This window comes from Mesocricetus auratus, unplaced genomic scaffold (genome assembly GCF_017639785.1).
Source record: "Mesocricetus auratus isolate SY011 unplaced genomic scaffold, BCM_Maur_2.0 Super-Scaffold_100042, whole genome shotgun sequence".
NCBI classification, from domain to species: domain Eukaryota; kingdom Metazoa; phylum Chordata; class Mammalia; order Rodentia; family Cricetidae; genus Mesocricetus; species Mesocricetus auratus.
The window spans coordinates 9368992-9386226 of NW_024429219.1; the positions used below are offsets into that span (position 1 = coordinate 9368992).

The window sequence follows — 17235 nt, forward strand, 5'->3', positions numbered from 1 at the left end:
TTAGGAGCGCTTACACTCTGCATCTCTCCAAGAGATTCTCTCTAGCATTATGAAAGGGGATGCATGAACCTAAGTGTACAAAATCTCCAAGAGCAAGGCATGTTGAGCCATTACATTATCTAAAACTTCTAGGATGCAGAGGGCATAGAGACAAGGGGACACAAGAATATGCAAACACTGTAAGCATAAAGAACAGATATTAGACTGTAAATAACCTGACTCAATGTAATTTCTGCAATGCACTCTCTCATGCAAAACTGTTTATTGAACTGACTGAAACTGTAATGCTAATGACTGTGGAGGAAATGACATCCAGCTTATATCCCTCTTGAAACCAGAGGAAGAGAGATCAGGCTGAATAGTGACAGTACTGTATGTTCAAAACCAGTTCATTCTCCAGGGAAGGTTATTTTTCATAAAAGACACATATATGCATACATTACAAATTTTTATGGAAGATGGACAAGAAAAAGATGGAGGCCAAACAAAAACAGAGACATGGAGCAAAACTCACCAGTCCATTGTGCTCTTTGTACTCTCCTGTCTTTCTACTCTCCCCTGAGTCTATGGTCTCTGATTTCCTGATTACACCGGGATGCAATCCCTACTATTTTCAAATCTGATTTCCTGTACGAAGCTGGGACTTCACTGTTGGCCCTCAGCAGTTAAAGAGCCACTGATTCTCCAGCTCAATGCTTCTCTATCTTGTCTGAATCAAAGAAAATATATTGTTTTCCTATAAATCTGAAACCCCTTGAATAGACATCCTCTGTGTCTCTGATGAGTCACTTGAGTCCTGGCTTTCATTTCTCAGAGTCCAGCAGTGATATCTCATCCTTTATTCCCAACATGAACATAGTGAGGCCTCCTTGTCATACACACAGAAACCCTGGCAATCAAGACATCTCTTACTCACAAAATAGATCTCTCTCGGCTCTCTTATACCTCTGATTGTTTCCAAGAGCTCAAAACAGTGTTGGGCAAATCTGTCTGGCATTACATCACCAGTGTCATCATAGACTTCATCAGGGGCAGGGTACATCTCTAGGGTCAGGTTTTTAAGGTTAGCAGTATGCTGCAGGAGCTTCTGAAGACTGGACACAGACAGGAAGTTCTTCACAAAATTCACCTCAACCAGCTGGGAACACTGGCTCAGGGCAGGGAGAAGAACGCCGATTTGGAAGTCCATGAGCTTACATCCCTTCAATTTTAATGTCCGTAGTGTACCTGTCAATCTCTCTAGCAGTCTTCCTAGAAGAGCATGACTTAAATTTAAAAAGCTGACACCACTCAGGTCCAGATGTGTGAGTTGATGAACGCTTAGACACTGGGAAAGATACATCATATCTGCTTCTGATAGCATGCAGCGAGTGATTGCAAGGATCTCTAAGGGACTCTCCAAGTTCCTAAAAAAGACAAAGGAGTTTACCTCAGTAAGTATAATAGTGGATGAGAAAGGGCAATCGAGTCCATTTAGAAGACGCTAGTTAGTCCTAAAGTCATTCTGAGATCATCCTGAAGTCCACACTCAGGACATGACCTGATGGACAATTGACAGCACATGCCAGTGACAAGAGAGAGAGGAACGATGAACAAATTGTCAAAGAATGAGCTGTCAAAACCAGCAGAGACAACTGATCTGAACAGGGAGAGATTTTGGACCCCAGAGTTACAGCTGGGAGGCCAGCATGGGACTGATCCAGACCACCTGAGTGTAAGAGATGGTGAGGAGGCCTGGGCAACCTATGGGGCCCTAGGCAGTGGATCACTATTTATCCCTGGCATACAAATGGAATTCATATGCCCATAACACAAAGAGGGATGCTCTCTCAGCCTGGACATTTAGGGGAGTGCCTGGACCCTGCCCTGAGAGAAATGACAGCCTCTAGATATCCCCTATGTGGAAGGAAGTGGCAATAGCAGGAGAGAGGTGGGGGGGGGAGTGGGAGCGTGAGGGAGGAGGGGAGGGAGAGGGAACTGGGATTGACATGTGAAGCAAGCTATTTAAAATTAAAATAATAAAAATACAACAAATGCCCATCATTGTGACTGTTTCTGTCCTGAAATCTGTTCCCTCTGCACTGTCGAGCAGAAAAGCTCATCAGATGATGAATTAGCGGGAAACAAGGAAGGAAAACCAAGGGGGAACTTAGTGCCATCCCTGTGGGTGGGCCAACAGTGGTCTCCATGAGTCCCAGCTTGCTGGCACAGACTCTGTCCTGCTTGCAGGGCTTCTCTGTGTCCCTAATCACTCTCAGGCATTTTCCATTTACTCAGGCCCTACCTGTGCTCAAAGAGCACCTGGGGATGAATGGGAAGCCCCAGGTGTGCACAAATGTTTCATGTAGCAAGGAAATGCTCCCCTCTGCCCTGCAGAACAAGCTAAGTATACTCCTCACCTGAGCACTCGGTCCAGTCTATCATGGAGGAAGAAGACACCATTCAAATAGAGATTCTTGAGCTTCTTGAGTTGGGAGAACTGCGAAATGATATCTCTAAAACACAATTCTTTCATCTCTTGGTCCCTAAACCACTCCAAAGGTGTGAAGATTTCATTGATAAGGAGTTTCTGAAGATTTCTCATCTGACCCAGGCCAGGGGCAAACATCGCAAGGGTTCTCAGGTCCCAGCGTGCATTCACTTCCAACTCCTGTATAGAGCTTTGCTCAAATACCTCCAGCAGCTTTAGGGGCTTATAGACAGGTCGGGCCCCAAACTCCAGCTTTTCACAGATCACCTGCACCACATCTTTCCTCTGCTTGGCCCACCAGTGGAAATATTTTAGGGATTTACAGAGATCCCTGGACTTGAGGGAAAGGTCCATCATCACAGTCACAATCTGTTTTCCCCGTCTTATGGTATGGCACACCGCTGATTGCCTCTCACTAATGACATCTGGAGAGCACTCAACATCCTCTGTTCCAGCCCACACCTTCCAGAAGTTATGCTGGGAATTCCGAAGATCAAGCACTTCTAGTTTGCAAGTCCTGTTGGTCAGACTAGACAGTGAATCAAACACAGGGTTACCAATGTACACTCTGCCAAAAACCCCACATATCGACTTCTCTCAAATCCATTCTTTAAACCAAGACTCTTTCCAATTCTAGTGGCTGGTGGAATAATAACAGAGGTACAGTCTCTCTATGTTTCTACATCTATTAGCACTGCACTCCATGCACCACTGTCCTTTCTCATTTATGCACTTCTCTAAGAAAGCTCTGATTCAACTTGGACCACATTCTAAACTCGGTAGTCACCGCCCTCCATCCACACTCTGCCCTTCCACGCTAGCATTTTCTCAATTACCTAGGTTGAGCCTTCTGTTTAATGAGCAGGTCAAGGCCATCCAGCACAGCCTTCAAAATCTCCAGGTCAGAAGTCTTCATCAGGGCTCCCACAGGAAGGCATCTGAAGGGCCAGGCTGCCACCATGGCCCTCAGGATGTTTGTTTGTTTGCCATCGAAGGCGACTTTAAATACTGGCGGGAAGAGTTCCATGGGCAAGGTCTTCAGAGCAGAGAGAGACAAGGCTTCATCTTTCAGCAGACTTTTTATTGCCAGCAGCTTGAGCGACGATGGAGAACTCATTCTGACTTTCTTATACACAGGTTCTATAGAAAGATGCAGAGAATAAACCCATTTAGTCATACCCCACTTCCCCTTCATTGCCTAAGCCATGGAGGCTTTCATTCACTAACCTAGAAAAGCTTGAAATCGCGTATTGTGTATTAATCCCTATCTGACTTTCTCATAGCCATAAATCCCTCTAAGATATCTTGGAGATGAACACCTCTGGGAACAAGTCTCTCTGTTATTTGACCAATCAAAATCTCTGTTCCAGTGAATACTATGCTCAGGGTTATTAGAAATTGGAGAATCAAATGAGAACCAGATTCTTTTTTTGGCAACCATCTTTAAATATCTCTCATGATCCTCAAGAGCAAAGTGATATTTCCCACAGCTAAGTATGATTGGCATTCAATCAATGGAACTTGTTGGCTGAATATAAGAAATGGGTAGAATTGCCAATATTTGTAAAACTTTAGAACCTGGAGCCACAAAAGCTTCAGACCACTCTTTAGGAGTTAGAATAATAGGAATTGTCATCTTGATGCTTTCCTGAGATTCATGGCCAAATGATGTTCTCTAGAATTTTTTTCATCAACAGTTAATAAGTCTGTAGTCACTTTGAATTAAATACCTTTAAGGAAGATTAGAGTTGTTGGTCAGTGCTTGCTCAATGTGCCTTAGCTCTTGAATATAACAACTTCAGCAATCTTTTAAAGGACACAGAAGTTTAGCTCCAGGCCTCATTAATCTTAACAATTACCTATATGTGGACTTCAAGGCTAACCTCGGCTACATGGAATTATCAGCTTCAAAAGAGGCACACCAAAGAAAACAACAACACACTCAGGAACACTAAGCTGACCTAAGAGACTGGTGATCCTGGGGAAGGTTTTGTGATCTGAAGGGGGTGTAAGCATTCCCTGATCAGGACACACATAACAGGCGTTCAAATCCCAGCACGTCCTGGTATTCATTTAGGATCCAACAAACAGTGCCTAGCCTGCCCATGAGAACCCTTATATGCCCCTTTACAATCACAACTTCCCTTCATAGGCCCACCTCTCAGCCAAATGCTGCCTTCTGATTGGATAACAAGGCATCTCCCAATCCAGTACTTCTTGGTCTTTTAAATCCACAGCTTGAGTGAATCAGATGTGGGAAAGCATGAAATCCCAGATGGTGGTCAAGTCCCAAAAGCCTCCATAACACTACTCCACAAACACACAGCACTGGGATACAATCTCTTTCTTATATTAATATGTTTGTAATTTTCATATAAATTCTCTCTATGTAACTCAGGAATATCAGAACTCTTTATGTACCCTGAGCTGAGCTGGAAGTCTCAGTAATCCTCTTGCCTGATTATAGTAGTATGAATTTTGTGAGACCAGTTTGATTAGATCTCCCATCAAAAAAGAGAATGAATTGAGTCTATACTGACAGCAAAAACCCATGCCCCAAGTCACCTCAAAACAGTAATGATTTTTCTGTGTATTGTTAATTAATTAATTAGTTGGCTTATTTGTATCTGGTTTACCTCTTCAGGAATCGTTACCTAGGAGATTGGATTCTAACCTGGGTTTCAATAACTTTTTATGTTTGTGAAAGAACATCTAAATATAACATGTTCAGGTCCATTAGATCTACTTACAGGAAGTAGAATGAACTGAGATCCTGGTGAAGATTAGGACTTCTGTATTGTTTCTTGAGACAGTATATCTCAGTGTAACAGTTCCACAGTCCTGGACCTACCTCTGGAGACCAGGATAGCCTGTAAATAACAGAGATCTGCCTCCCTCTATCTCCTTAGTGCCTGGAATAATGCTGTGTGTCACAAGACACATAACAGATGCAGTAAAAAATATTGGGGTTCAATCTTAAATTGAAGATCAGGCAAGGAAATCAGCTAAGCCACTACCTCTTACCTTTACCTCAGGCTGAAAGAGATGATCCTGTCTCCACCAGCTCTCACCAAGTTTCAAGCTGCTGCCTCTCCTCGGTTTTCGCTGCAGAATAATCTTAAGACTGACTACTGAAGTCCCTGCTTCTACCTTTTATACTTCTCTAATGCTGGGATTAAAGGTGTGAAATGTGTCACTCTGTCTTGGGATTAAAGGTGTGTCTGGCATACAGATATCTAGTACGGTTGATTTGCTGTTTTGATCTGCAGTGGCTTTAATAAATCATGAAAAGTATTTTACCACTCTTGTGAGCCACCACCACCTGGCTAAATTATGATTTATTTTCCTTCCTGTTCCTGAGTGTGGGTTTTTTAGACACTCTTTTTTCTGTAGCTTTGGAGCCTATCTTGGCTTTGAATTCAATGAGATCCTCCTGCCTCTGCCACCCAAATACTGGGATTAAAGGCGTGCACCTCTACCTCACAGCTAAATTAGCACTTCCTATAGGCTTGTTTGCTGTGCTGTGTACAGGCTGATCTTGTGGCCTCACTTGTGCCCCAGAACATAGCTGTATCTAGATCAGGGAACTACCAATTCCGATGGCCTCTTAGTGGCTTTTACTCAGAAGGATGAGAAAGCAAGAACAAAGTCAACACCTACATGAAATTCAGAATGAGCTCAAGGCTGGTATCAGTAGTTTAGCAGGGACTGTGTCCTATGGAAAAACAGGAAATGAACTGTGAGTCCTGCAGGGAGTCACTGGCCTGGGATGTACATAGGGGCGATCACATCTGTCCAAGACAGCAAAGCAAATGACCTGAGACTTGCCTGAAGGCAAATGTCTGTAAACCCGAGTGCTGGGATTAAAGGTAAGAGTCACTACACTGGATTTAACTTGAGACCTGTCTATAATAGGCAAGGCTGTTCTTGAGCTCGAGATCTTTCTGGCTCTGTAGAGATTCTTATGCCCATTTTAGAATTCCAGTTAGAATTTACGCTGTTGTTCAAACCCTTAGCACTCGCTTCAATAATTCATTCCTGATTAGGGTTTCATAATTGTTTTAATTATGATTTACAAATTCTTCAGGGATCTGCTACTAGCTTTATGGACACAAGCTACATGTTGCAGCTGAACTGATAACTAATCTTTAGGAATGTGGTTGTTTCAGCCTTGACTATTTGACTTGACATTGTCTGAGAATGACAATTAAAAATGACAGATCCAGGAAGCACATCCAAGGTACACATGGGAACTAGAATGCAGGTCCTGAGCATAAAATATCACTCATCCAGGTCAAACATCCCTGCCTGTTGTATTTACATTAATTTAAACAAAAACAGATGGATGACCTGGGAATGTGGCTCAAACTTGTAGCATATTCATATTGGGCTCACAAATCCAGAACAAATCCACCTACATCAAGACATAGCAAATCTTATTTGATCCCCTAACCTGAACTCACCTGAAGCTACACTACAGAGACTAGACTGGCCTGCAGTCCTCTTACTCTGCCCATAAATTGCTGCCATTAGAGGCTCCTGCCTCGATGCCAGGAGCAGCATGCTAAATAATTGACCCAGAGACTGATATTGTTGTTCAAAATTGAAGCTGAATTTCAGAATTGCAAAGCAGCTAACAACTAATTCTTACCTCAGTCTCAGGCAGTAAGGGCTGATCGACAGACAACCTCTTCACCAAACCTCCAACTGCTGCCTCTCTTTCCTGCCTGCAAAATGAATGCCTGACACTGAATACTGAGGACACTGCTTCTATCTTTTATACCTCTCTAGTGCTGGGATTAAAGGTGTGTGATTGTGACCTGTTACTCTTTTACACTAACTCAATCTCATAGATCCCATGGTAGTCTTGAACTCAGAGAGATAAGTCTGTCTCTCAATAATGAGTCCTAGGATTAAAGGTGTGGACCACCACCAATTCTTCTGCTGCAGGGATTAAAGGTGTGAGTCACCACTGTCTGATCTCTATGCTTTAGGCTGATTTTGCTCTCTTAATACTCAGTTAAGCTTTAGTAAATCATAAAAATATATAACTTCAACCAGGCAACTATGCACTGTCAGATAGCCAGATGCACTAGCCAGGCATCATAGCTAAAACAGGGAATCCCAACACTCTCAATGATAGGCAAAAGTGTGGTAAAGAGGAGCTAGCCTGAGCTACGTATTGAGTTCCAGTCAGAAAGCATATCCAATTGATCTCCTGTCTGCAGTGCAGGGAAAACCATATTTTAAACAGCAAATAAAAGAGTAGATGTGTTTGATACTGTTTGTGTTAGCTAGACCCAAACAATACCTTGGAATTCCTCTTCCTGTAAGACACCATGCATTGGCATCTCCATTTTGGACTCACAGTCTTTTGGGTTCTCTCATTCCATCTAATGGTATCTGAATTACTGTACAGGAACACGTTTCGCTTTGTTTGGATTTATGTTGCAGACAAAGTCTGGCTATAGGTGGCTACTCTTGGTTCCTTTCCTCAGGACAGCATTCTCATGTTGATTCTCTGCATTTGCTGATGACCCTCTGATGTAGCCTTGCTCATCCAAGCTTCCTTTGTTTGGTTGTGTGTCCTATACTCCCTGCCTGGTTACTGACCAGTGATTCATTAAATCTATTAGAGAGACAATATTTACAGTGGATAGAGGACTATTCCACAGTGCAATTGCCTGTGTAATATGCCCAATGGGCCCCGCCACTGTTGTCCACAGACTGAGACTGCCAGGGAAAGACTAGGGATCATCTCTAAAAAGTTGGGCATTCAGCTTCATATTTGAAGTCATTAGAGCTCCTATGGGGGCACTGGGCTTCATTTTAGTAATTTGGAAACTAAGGTAGAAGATGTGATGACTAGGCCTCCTGGCTGCAAAGTAAAAGTGAACCAAGATTTGTAAGGTGTTCCCAAGACAGTGTTAGAACCCTCTGACTGCACAAGAGCATCTGAATGATTTTTCATCTGAGATGAACAGGTCAATGAATGACATCCCTTTGGAGGGAACAGGCAAAGTCCCCTTGTCTTAAGTGCTTCCATTTTGACTTCAAAATCCATTTGATCTTTAGGGTGAATGAATGATCACATTGCCAAGCCCTCTGTGAGCTAGAGACCTTCCAATAGCTGCCACACTTCTTTAAATAAGAGAGACACTCTACAGTGAATCTTTAGGTCTATAAATCATTATGGCTTTTCCTATCAAGAGTAAGAACAAATGATTCTGATTGGTTCATAGTCTGGTCTCTTTGGAAATGATGGAACACATATGGAAACCTCTATGTCTGCTTGGTTTGATTTGCAGCCTTGGGGCCACAACATGTTGATGCATTGGCTGGGTCTGAAGATCCACCCATGAGGATCCCAAAATCAATCTGGCAGCACCAGAGACTGTCTGTCTTATGGTCCTGTGGAAGTAAGCCATGTTTATGATTTTAGATATGCTTCTGCGTGTTGCCTCTCTGGAACCCTAGATAGAAGAATCCAGGAAGCACTCAGCCCCTGAGTCTGCACTGTGGTCTCTATTCAATCAGTTTCTGTAATGCTGCCCAGGAATAAAATAGATTTTTGGAACCTCGGCGTATGCTATTGTGGATTCATATTCTCAGACCCACAACACCTTACATTTCCACTGCTTTCCCTCCTCTCCTTACCGCTGCTTCTTTCTGGGTGAAGTTGAAGTCAAGACAGCAACAATATTCTGGAAGATGAGATGGGATGATTTAGAGTTCAAGGATAGCCTGGGCTACATAGTGAGGCCTATTTTCAGTAGAAGATGAGGCCATTCAACCAGGTTTCATCAGCCCCAGGAAGGGCAACCAAAGGTAATGATCCAGAAATGCTGCCTGAGCCAGCCTAGGAGTAATCCCAGGTTCTGCTCGGAATTAGACATTGTAAGTGGTTCAATGTGCACATGGGATTTGTATTCATCTCTATGATAAATCTACAGGGAGTCCCCTTGGATATTCCAGTGGATGTATTTGTACACCAAAGCAAACAATTCATAGAAGGATTTAGGGGCTTGAAAGAAGGAGAGCCAGTGGATTTTGCATTTAAAAAGTCACCCAAAGGCCTTGAATCAATAAGGATCACAGGCCCAGGTGGGAGTCACTGCTTAGGATGGGAAAGAATACCTAAAGGGAAGACACAGCAAAAAAGAAAACCAAAGGGAGATGGGTGGAGACAGCAGGACTTCCTGATGGATCAGATGTGCACTGGGAGAGAAAAAGAGTTCAGGATGATTCCGAGATGCTACAACTGTGGTGGCCTTGAACATCGTGCTAACAAATGTAGTCTACCTCCTCAGCCAAAGAAGTGCCATTACTGTCAGCACATAGTGCACATGGTGGCAAATGGCCCACACAGAATTGTCGCACAGCTGCCCACCAGCTCTCAGGGAAGACAGGAGGCAGAATCCCAACCGTGCACTTCTGCTTCACCTTGAGAAGTGGGAGGGGCCATGGCTGAACATCATCATTTCCTCAGGAGGCCAGGTCAGAGCTGGCAGAGCTTTCAGACCGGTCACCCCAGGAAGTTTCTTCCATGAAGGCACCAGAAGAGCAAAACAAAAAGGGGCCTTCAATTCAAAGGCGGAAAAAAAAAAACTTAATGCTTGTCATCCTTCTCTGCACCCTGTTGGGAAGTCTACCTCACACAAGCACAGGGGAATAGCATTCCACAGAGAGCAGTTGACTGGTATTCTAACAACTGCCAAGGAAGTGGGAATTTTTAATCAGACAAATCACTCTTAAGCAGATTACATTTCAGTAGGGTGTCATGTTTCACAGACATGAGATACTATATATATATATATATATACATATATATGGGGTGGGTGTGGGGGGGTGTATAAGTGAAAGGGGAGATGTCCGTATGTATGTGTGTGGGAGGATTTCACATAGGAGTGCAGGCATATACATACATACATACATGTACATGCCTGTCTTTATACACGTATATATGGAGATAAAAACACATACTTTCCCACAGATAAATGAGCATCTCCAAGCATTGAAAGTCCAAGTGAAACATTTGAGATGGTTTCAGAATTGACCCTTGATTTTTTCCCTAAATACCACTTCTTTTATACTGTTACCTTTCGTGTGAACCAAAGCTCAGACTGCCTGCCAGTCAAGGGTACTAAAGGGTTTGGGCTACTTGGTGCCTCCAAAGTCTGGATTCATCTCTGTGGCCTGGTGCTGATGGAGTGTTTTGGTGTTGCTGTTATATGTCTTCTGTTTGAAGGTGGTAACTTGATACTAATGCCTGTGACTGCCGTAAGCTTTTAATTTTTGGATATATAACTCCAGAAAAGAATACGAATGTGAAGTTCCTGGACTGATATTTCAGTATCTTTTATTCTGTTTTTGATGTAATCTACATGCCTAGTAAGAAGGGGAGGGTAATATATAAATATGTGCTGTGACACTTTCCAGTGGTGTTTTGATACCAGCCCTTTTATAAGTGTCTGATGTGTTTAAGGGACTATGGCAGCATAAGCTTCCCTTGACTAAATAGCTTCTGAACCATGACTGAGACCAGGAAGGGTATCCTTCCTTACTCCTGAAGCCTTAGAGGAAAACAAATTGTTCAAGTATATTTTGGTGGCTGTTTTTATTCCCCCCATAGAGGCCTCAGACTATTTCTGAAACAAACAAAGCACCATTGGATTGAAGAAAATAGTGGGGCTTAGAAAGAAAATTAAGTAGATGCTCACAAATGCCTGACAGATATAGCCAGATTGATACTCAAAAGAATAGTGTTTGGTGACAGGCAGCTAGAATGACAAGCCTAGTGCTGAGTTACCAAGTCCCCCACTGCCATGTGGCTAGAAATATTTTCTATGATAACATCGATGCATGGCAGTTATCTTGAGTATAGAAGCTGACATGACAGAGTTATGGATTCAGGGTGAGCATTCAGGGCTATTGATAAGAATCTTCTCAGATGGATTCTGAGTTTGCTCACAGATTGTTTAGGGACTGATCAGAGTATAGGTCTGTTTTCCATCATGTTAAAAAAAATGGATGTAGCCTGCTTCTAAATGTGATGACCAAACTTTTGAAACACCGCCAAGGTACCAAGAATTACAGTGCATCATTTTGGCAATAAATATAATTTTATAAGGGCCTATTGGTATAAGTTCAGATAATCAAACAAGAAAGCATCCTGACTCAAATGAAATGCAATCTACTGAGGAGTTCCTTCCTCCTGTGTGGCAGTCCTTTCCAGGTTAGCTTGAACATCTTGACCATATTTATGAGAATTTCCATAGCGTTTAATTGACGTATCATGTGCTGATGCAGAACATACTGTTGACGATATTGAATGTCATGTGGCCATAGAGAAGCACTGCCTCGCCTTATGTGAGGGTGGCAAGCTTATTTAAATTATGTAGACAAATCAAAGTGTCACTGAGTATAATGAACAAAGGAACAGTTGTACAAGAAAATATGGTAGGTCACTTTGAAAGTCAAGCCAAAGATCCTTGACTATTGCAATAGGAAATTACGGACTTGAAAATTGGAAATTCTAGTTACATATGAAAATTCAGAGCTGAGATCATTTTTAAAAGTGAAAATAGAAGATTCTGAAACACATGAACTATGAACTTTATGCATGAAGATGGCATTTTTCAGCATCTGACCAGACTGAATAACTAAGAGCGCATACAAAAACTATCTTATGGTTAAAATCTGGGGTTTATTTTTTATTTGAAAACATTGTCATTATTACATGCTCAGGACAAAGAACTTTGCTCAGGGAACATACAATATAATGTTTTTACTGTTGCTTTACAGATTCGTCTATAGTTCTGCTTACTCCAAACAAGCCAAATAAATTAGGTCTTTGTGTACATGCATGTACTTGTTGGTAACTACCTGTGAGTTTGATATTGATCATAATTCTGAATATCAGATGTTGGTCCTCCTGGCTTTATTTCATGTGAAAAGTCTTGTAAAGCCAAATTCCTCCCCTTGCAGATGAGAAGTTGCTAATATGAGCACATTGTTCATCCACACAAGTGAAACACTGTTTACAGCAAACAGCTACCTCCTGGCTACTACATAGCACAACCTTGCTGCTGCTGCTGCAGCCTTGTGGGCTGCTGCTCATTCTCTGGTACAGACTTTAATCTGTAGCATAGATGGTTTCCAGAAATGCCTGCGAATAATAGGACTTCTCATGTTAGGGAGCAAAGTCACCAAGCATTTCCTCAGAGATATCATACTTTGAGTTCAGAGAAGATAGGCACTCTTCATCCTAAGCAAACAACACAAAAACAATCTCAAAAATAGTTCTGTATCCCAGAGCTCAGGGCAGGAGGGCGAACAGAGGCAAAAGGGGTGTCTGTGCTTTGCTGGCAAGTGGTATCAAAGATTCCTAACCCTGCACCTGGAGCTTTGCTGTCCCGAGGAAAGCACACTGCAGCATACAAGCCTCAGGCATGTAACTAGCCAGTACCAGCCTACCATGAAGGGACTTAAAGTGCAATGCCACTCTGAGCCACGAAGGAAAGGGGTCTGTGAAGCATCAATTTTTCAGGTGTTCCTAATAGTGGGGTGAGGGTCTGTGAATTGTGCCACCTCGTGACCTTCCCCTCATGTCAACACAGATGTAATTACTAAAAAGGATGTTCTACCAACCTTTTAGCATGTGAGCTATTCATTCTCTACAGGGCAGCTCATAGTGGATACATTTTAAGACTTGCATTTCTAGTATCTGGATGTATTTTCAGAAATGAAAGTTTTAGGAATTGGTTTTTATTCCAATTACTTTTATACTCTGACTCAGAATTAGTTTGCACCAGTCCAGACCTGAGTTGCCGCTGGGTGTATGTAGTTTGTGAATAGAAGCCCCAAAGTGTTAATAGACTTTGTAACGTACTCTGTAAGATGAATTAGTCAGCATGTGGGGAATCTTATTAAGACTTAAAGTTAATTAATTTATCTCATTTCTCTAAGAAATGTTTATCTTGAAACATATACATAATTCACCTTTGTAGTAAATACTAGGAAATTCTGTGCAAGTGCAGCTGCGCCGACTTTAATTTTCTAGATGTCTTGATGAGATTTTTTGTTTTAGAGAAAGAACAACTTGTTGAGAGCATCCAGTTCTGTCTTACACAGTCGACAGCCTCTTTAAGATGTGCCTTGCGCTGTAACCTAGTTATTCGGTTAGTGTGAGAGGGTGAACTATGATTCAGTGTGGATCTTATGCTTGGAACAAAGTGTTGTACTGTGAGAAAGTATGTATTCCAATACTTAATACTCCTGTGGCTTACAGCTTGTCAGTTCCCAGCATGAAAATGATGGTGTTAGGAACCCAGTGACAGAGAGAGAGGAGTGATGAGCAAATTGGCAAAGAATGGGCTGGCAAAACCAGCAGAGACAGCTGATCTGAACAGGGGAGAGCTCTTGGACCCCAGACTGACAGCGGGGAGGCCAGCATGGGACTGATCTGCACTCCCCAAATGTGAGTGTCAGCGAGAAGGCCTGGGCAACCTATGGGGCCCTGAGCTTTGGATCAGTGTTTATCCCTGGAATACAAACAGACATCATGTGTCCAAAGCACAAAGAGGGATGCTCTCTCAGCCTGGACTCTTAGGGGAGTGCCTGGACCCTACCCTAAGTGAAATGACAGACTCTAGATATCCCCTATGTGGAAGGAATTGGCAATGAGGTGGGAGGCTGGGGGGGGATTGGGGGAGTGCAGGAGGAGGGGAGGGAGAGGAAACTGGGATTGACATGTAAAACAAGCTATTTAAAATTAAAATAAAAAATTTTTAAAAAACAAGTTGATCTTGGGAGGTATACATACTGCTAGCTAGGATGGTGGGGGAAATGACATCCAGCTTACCAGCTTACGTCCCTCTCGAAACCAGAGGAACAGAGATCAGGCTGTAAAGTGAGGATACTGTATGCTCAACACCAGTTCATTTTTGAGTCAGCGTTATTTTTCAAAAAAGAAACATATGTGCATATATTACAAATCTTTATGTAAGGTGGACAAGGAAAAGATGGAGGCCAAACAAAGACAGAGACATAGAGCATAACTCATCCAGTCCATGGTGCTCTTTATAGTATCCTGTCTTTCTCCCCTTCCCTGTGTCCATGGTCTTTCCTTCCCTGATTGTGCTGGAATGCAATCCCTACCATTTTGAAATCTCTTTTTCTTTCCAAGGTTGGGTCTTTACTCTTGGCCCTCAGGAGATAAAGAGCCACTGATTCTCCAGGTCAATGAATCTGAATCAATGAAAGTATATTGTTTCCAAACGAATCTGAAACCCCTTGAATAGGCATGCTCTGAGTCTCTAATGAGTCACTTGAGTCCTGGCTTTCATTTTGAGAGCCCAGCAGTGATATATCATCATTTATTCCCAACATGAACAGAGGAAGGCCTCCAGGTCATAGACACAGAATGTCCGGCAGTGTAGACATCTCTTATTCACAAAATAGATTTCTTTCAGCTCTCTTACACCTCTGAGAGTTTCCAAGAGCTCAGAACAATGATGCACAAATCTGTCTGGAATGACATCACCAATGGCATTATAGACTTCAGTAGGGGCAGGGTACATCTCCAGGGTCAGCTTTCTCAGGTTAGCAGTGTGCTGCAGCAGCTTCTTGAGACTGGACACAGACAGCAAGTTGTGCACAAAATTCACCTCAACCAACTGAGAACACTGACTCAGTGCTGGGAGGAGGTCATCGATTTGGAAGTTCATGAGCATACAATCCTTCAATTTTAATGTCTGCAGTGTAGCTGTCAATCTCTCCAACAGTCTTCCTAGGAGTGGATGACTTAAATATAAAAAAGTGACACCACTCTGGTCCAGATATGTGAGGTGACAGACACTTGGACACTGTGACAGATACCTCATGTCTGATTCTGATAGCTTGCAGCGAGTGATTGCAAGGGTCTCTAAGGGACTCTCCAAGTACCTACAGAAAGGGAAAGGAGTTTACCTCAGTAAGTCTTATAGTGGTAGAGAAAAGGAAAAGACTTCAGCAGAGGCTAGTTAGTCCTAAGGTCACTGATAGCATCGTGAAGACCAAACCAAAGATGCTCCCTGATGGAGAATTACCAACACATGCACCATTATTGTGACTGTCTCTGTCCCTAAATCTATTCTCTCTGTACTGCTGAACACAAAACCTCATCAGATGACAAATGGTATCAGCAGTAAAGCAGGAAGGACCACCTAGAGGAACATAGTGCCCTCCCTGTGTGTGCCAACATTGGTCTCCATGACCCCACCTTCCTAGCACAGCCTCTGTGTTGCTTTCAGGGCTTTCCTGGGGCCCTCATCACTCTCAGCCATTTCCCATTGACTCAGGCCCTACCTGTGCTCAAAGAGCACCTGCCCCTTGGAGAATCATTGACAGATGTAAACTGTGGATACAGTTCAGAGGACAGTGTTCACATAGGGCAACAAGGACTTGAAAACTGCACCCCTCCGAAGATCTGCTTTCCCCTCATCTGGGTCCCTAGCAATGACCTGTTCTAGATCATGGATACTGAAGGAACAGAAGGGCTACTAGATCAGTGGCCCAGGCCAGGGGCAAACATCGCAAGGGTTCTCAGGTCCCAGTGTGCATTCACTTCCAACTCCTGTATAGAACTTGGCTCAAACACCTCCAGCAGTTTGAGGGGCTTATAGACAGGTCGGGCCCCAAACTCCAGCTTTTCACAGATCACCTGCAGCATACCTTTCCTCTGCTTAGCCCACCAGTGGAAATATTTTAGGGATTTACAGAGATCCCTGGACTTCAGGGAAAGATCCATCCTCACAGTCACAACCTGTTTTCCTCGTCGAATGGGATTACGCACAGCTGGTTGACTCTCACTAACAACATCTGCAAAGCAGACAACATCCTCTGTTCCAGCCCACACCTTCCAGAAGTTATGCTGGGTATCTCGAAGATCAAGTACTTCGAGTTTGCAACTCCTGTTGGTCAAACAAGACAGTGATTCAAATGACAGAATTAACAATGTACACTCTGCCTAAACCCCACACATCGACTTCCCTTAAATCCATTCTTTAAACCAAGACTGTTTCCATTTCTAGTGGCTGGTGGAAGAATAGCAGAGGTACAGTCACTCTATGCATCTACATCTATTAACACTGTGCTCCAGGCACCACTGACCTTTTTTACTTATGCACTTTTCTGAAATGCTCTGATTCAACTTGGACCACATTCTGAACTCTGTAGTCACCTCCCTCCATCCACACTCTTCCCCTCCATGCTACCAGTTTCTCACTTAACATAGGTGTATCCTTCTGCTTAATCAGCAAGTCAAGGCCATCCAGCAGAGCCTTCAGAATCTCCAGGTCAGGAGTCTTCTTGAGGGATCCCACAGGAAGGCATCTGAAGGGCCAGGCTGCCACCATGGCCCTCAGGATGTTTGTTTGTTTGCCATCAAAGGCCCCTTGAAATAGGGGTGGGAAGAGTTCCATGGGCAGGGCCTTCAGAGCACAAATAGCCAAGGCTTCATCTTTCAGCAGACTTTTTACTGCCAACAGCTTGAACGAGGATGGGGAGTTCATCTTGACCTTAATATGCACAGGTGCTATAGAAAGATCCAGAGAATAAACCCTTTCTGTTATTCTGCCTATCACAACCACTGCTCCCCTGAATCCTACTGACATAGACAATGAGAAAGTTGAGAATCAAACTAGAGACAGACTCTTTTGTTGGCAACCATCATCAGGTGTCTCTCATGACCTCAAGAGCAAAGTTAAAGGCCCCACAGCCAAGTG

At 43.1% G+C, this 17235-nt stretch overlaps 3 protein-coding genes across 3 annotated transcripts; 1 reads left to right on the forward strand and 2 right to left on the reverse strand.

The window, feature by feature from the left end:
- Positions 1–771: 771 nt before the first annotated feature.
- On the reverse strand, positions 772–3587 carry LOC121135763 (PRAME family member 12-like). Its single transcript, XM_040734908.1, has 3 exons — positions 3307–3587; positions 2400–2987; positions 772–1406 (listed from the first exon to the last, which is right to left on the reverse strand). Exons 1-3 carry the CDS (start codon positions 3585–3587, stop codon positions 839–841), a joined length of 1437 nt encoding a protein of 478 aa, XP_040590842.1. The 3' UTR covers positions 772–838.
- Positions 3588–9249: 5662 nt separating this feature from the next.
- Positions 9250–10145, forward strand: LOC101834341 (protein lin-28 homolog B). The gene is given in 2 exon segments (XM_013126562.1): positions 9250–9925; positions 9928–10145. Coding segments are annotated over 2 exon segments (894 nt in total).
- Positions 10146–14847: 4702 nt separating this feature from the next.
- Positions 14848–17022, reverse strand: LOC101834608 (PRAME family member 12-like). Its single transcript, XM_005087870.2, has 4 exons — positions 16742–17022; positions 16025–16422; positions 15914–15977; positions 14848–15415 (listed from the first exon to the last, which is right to left on the reverse strand). The coding sequence occupies exons 1-4, from the start codon at positions 17020–17022 to the stop codon at positions 14848–14850; spliced, it is 1311 nt and encodes a 436-aa protein (XP_005087927.2).
- Between the last annotated feature and the right edge of the window lie 213 nt (positions 17023–17235).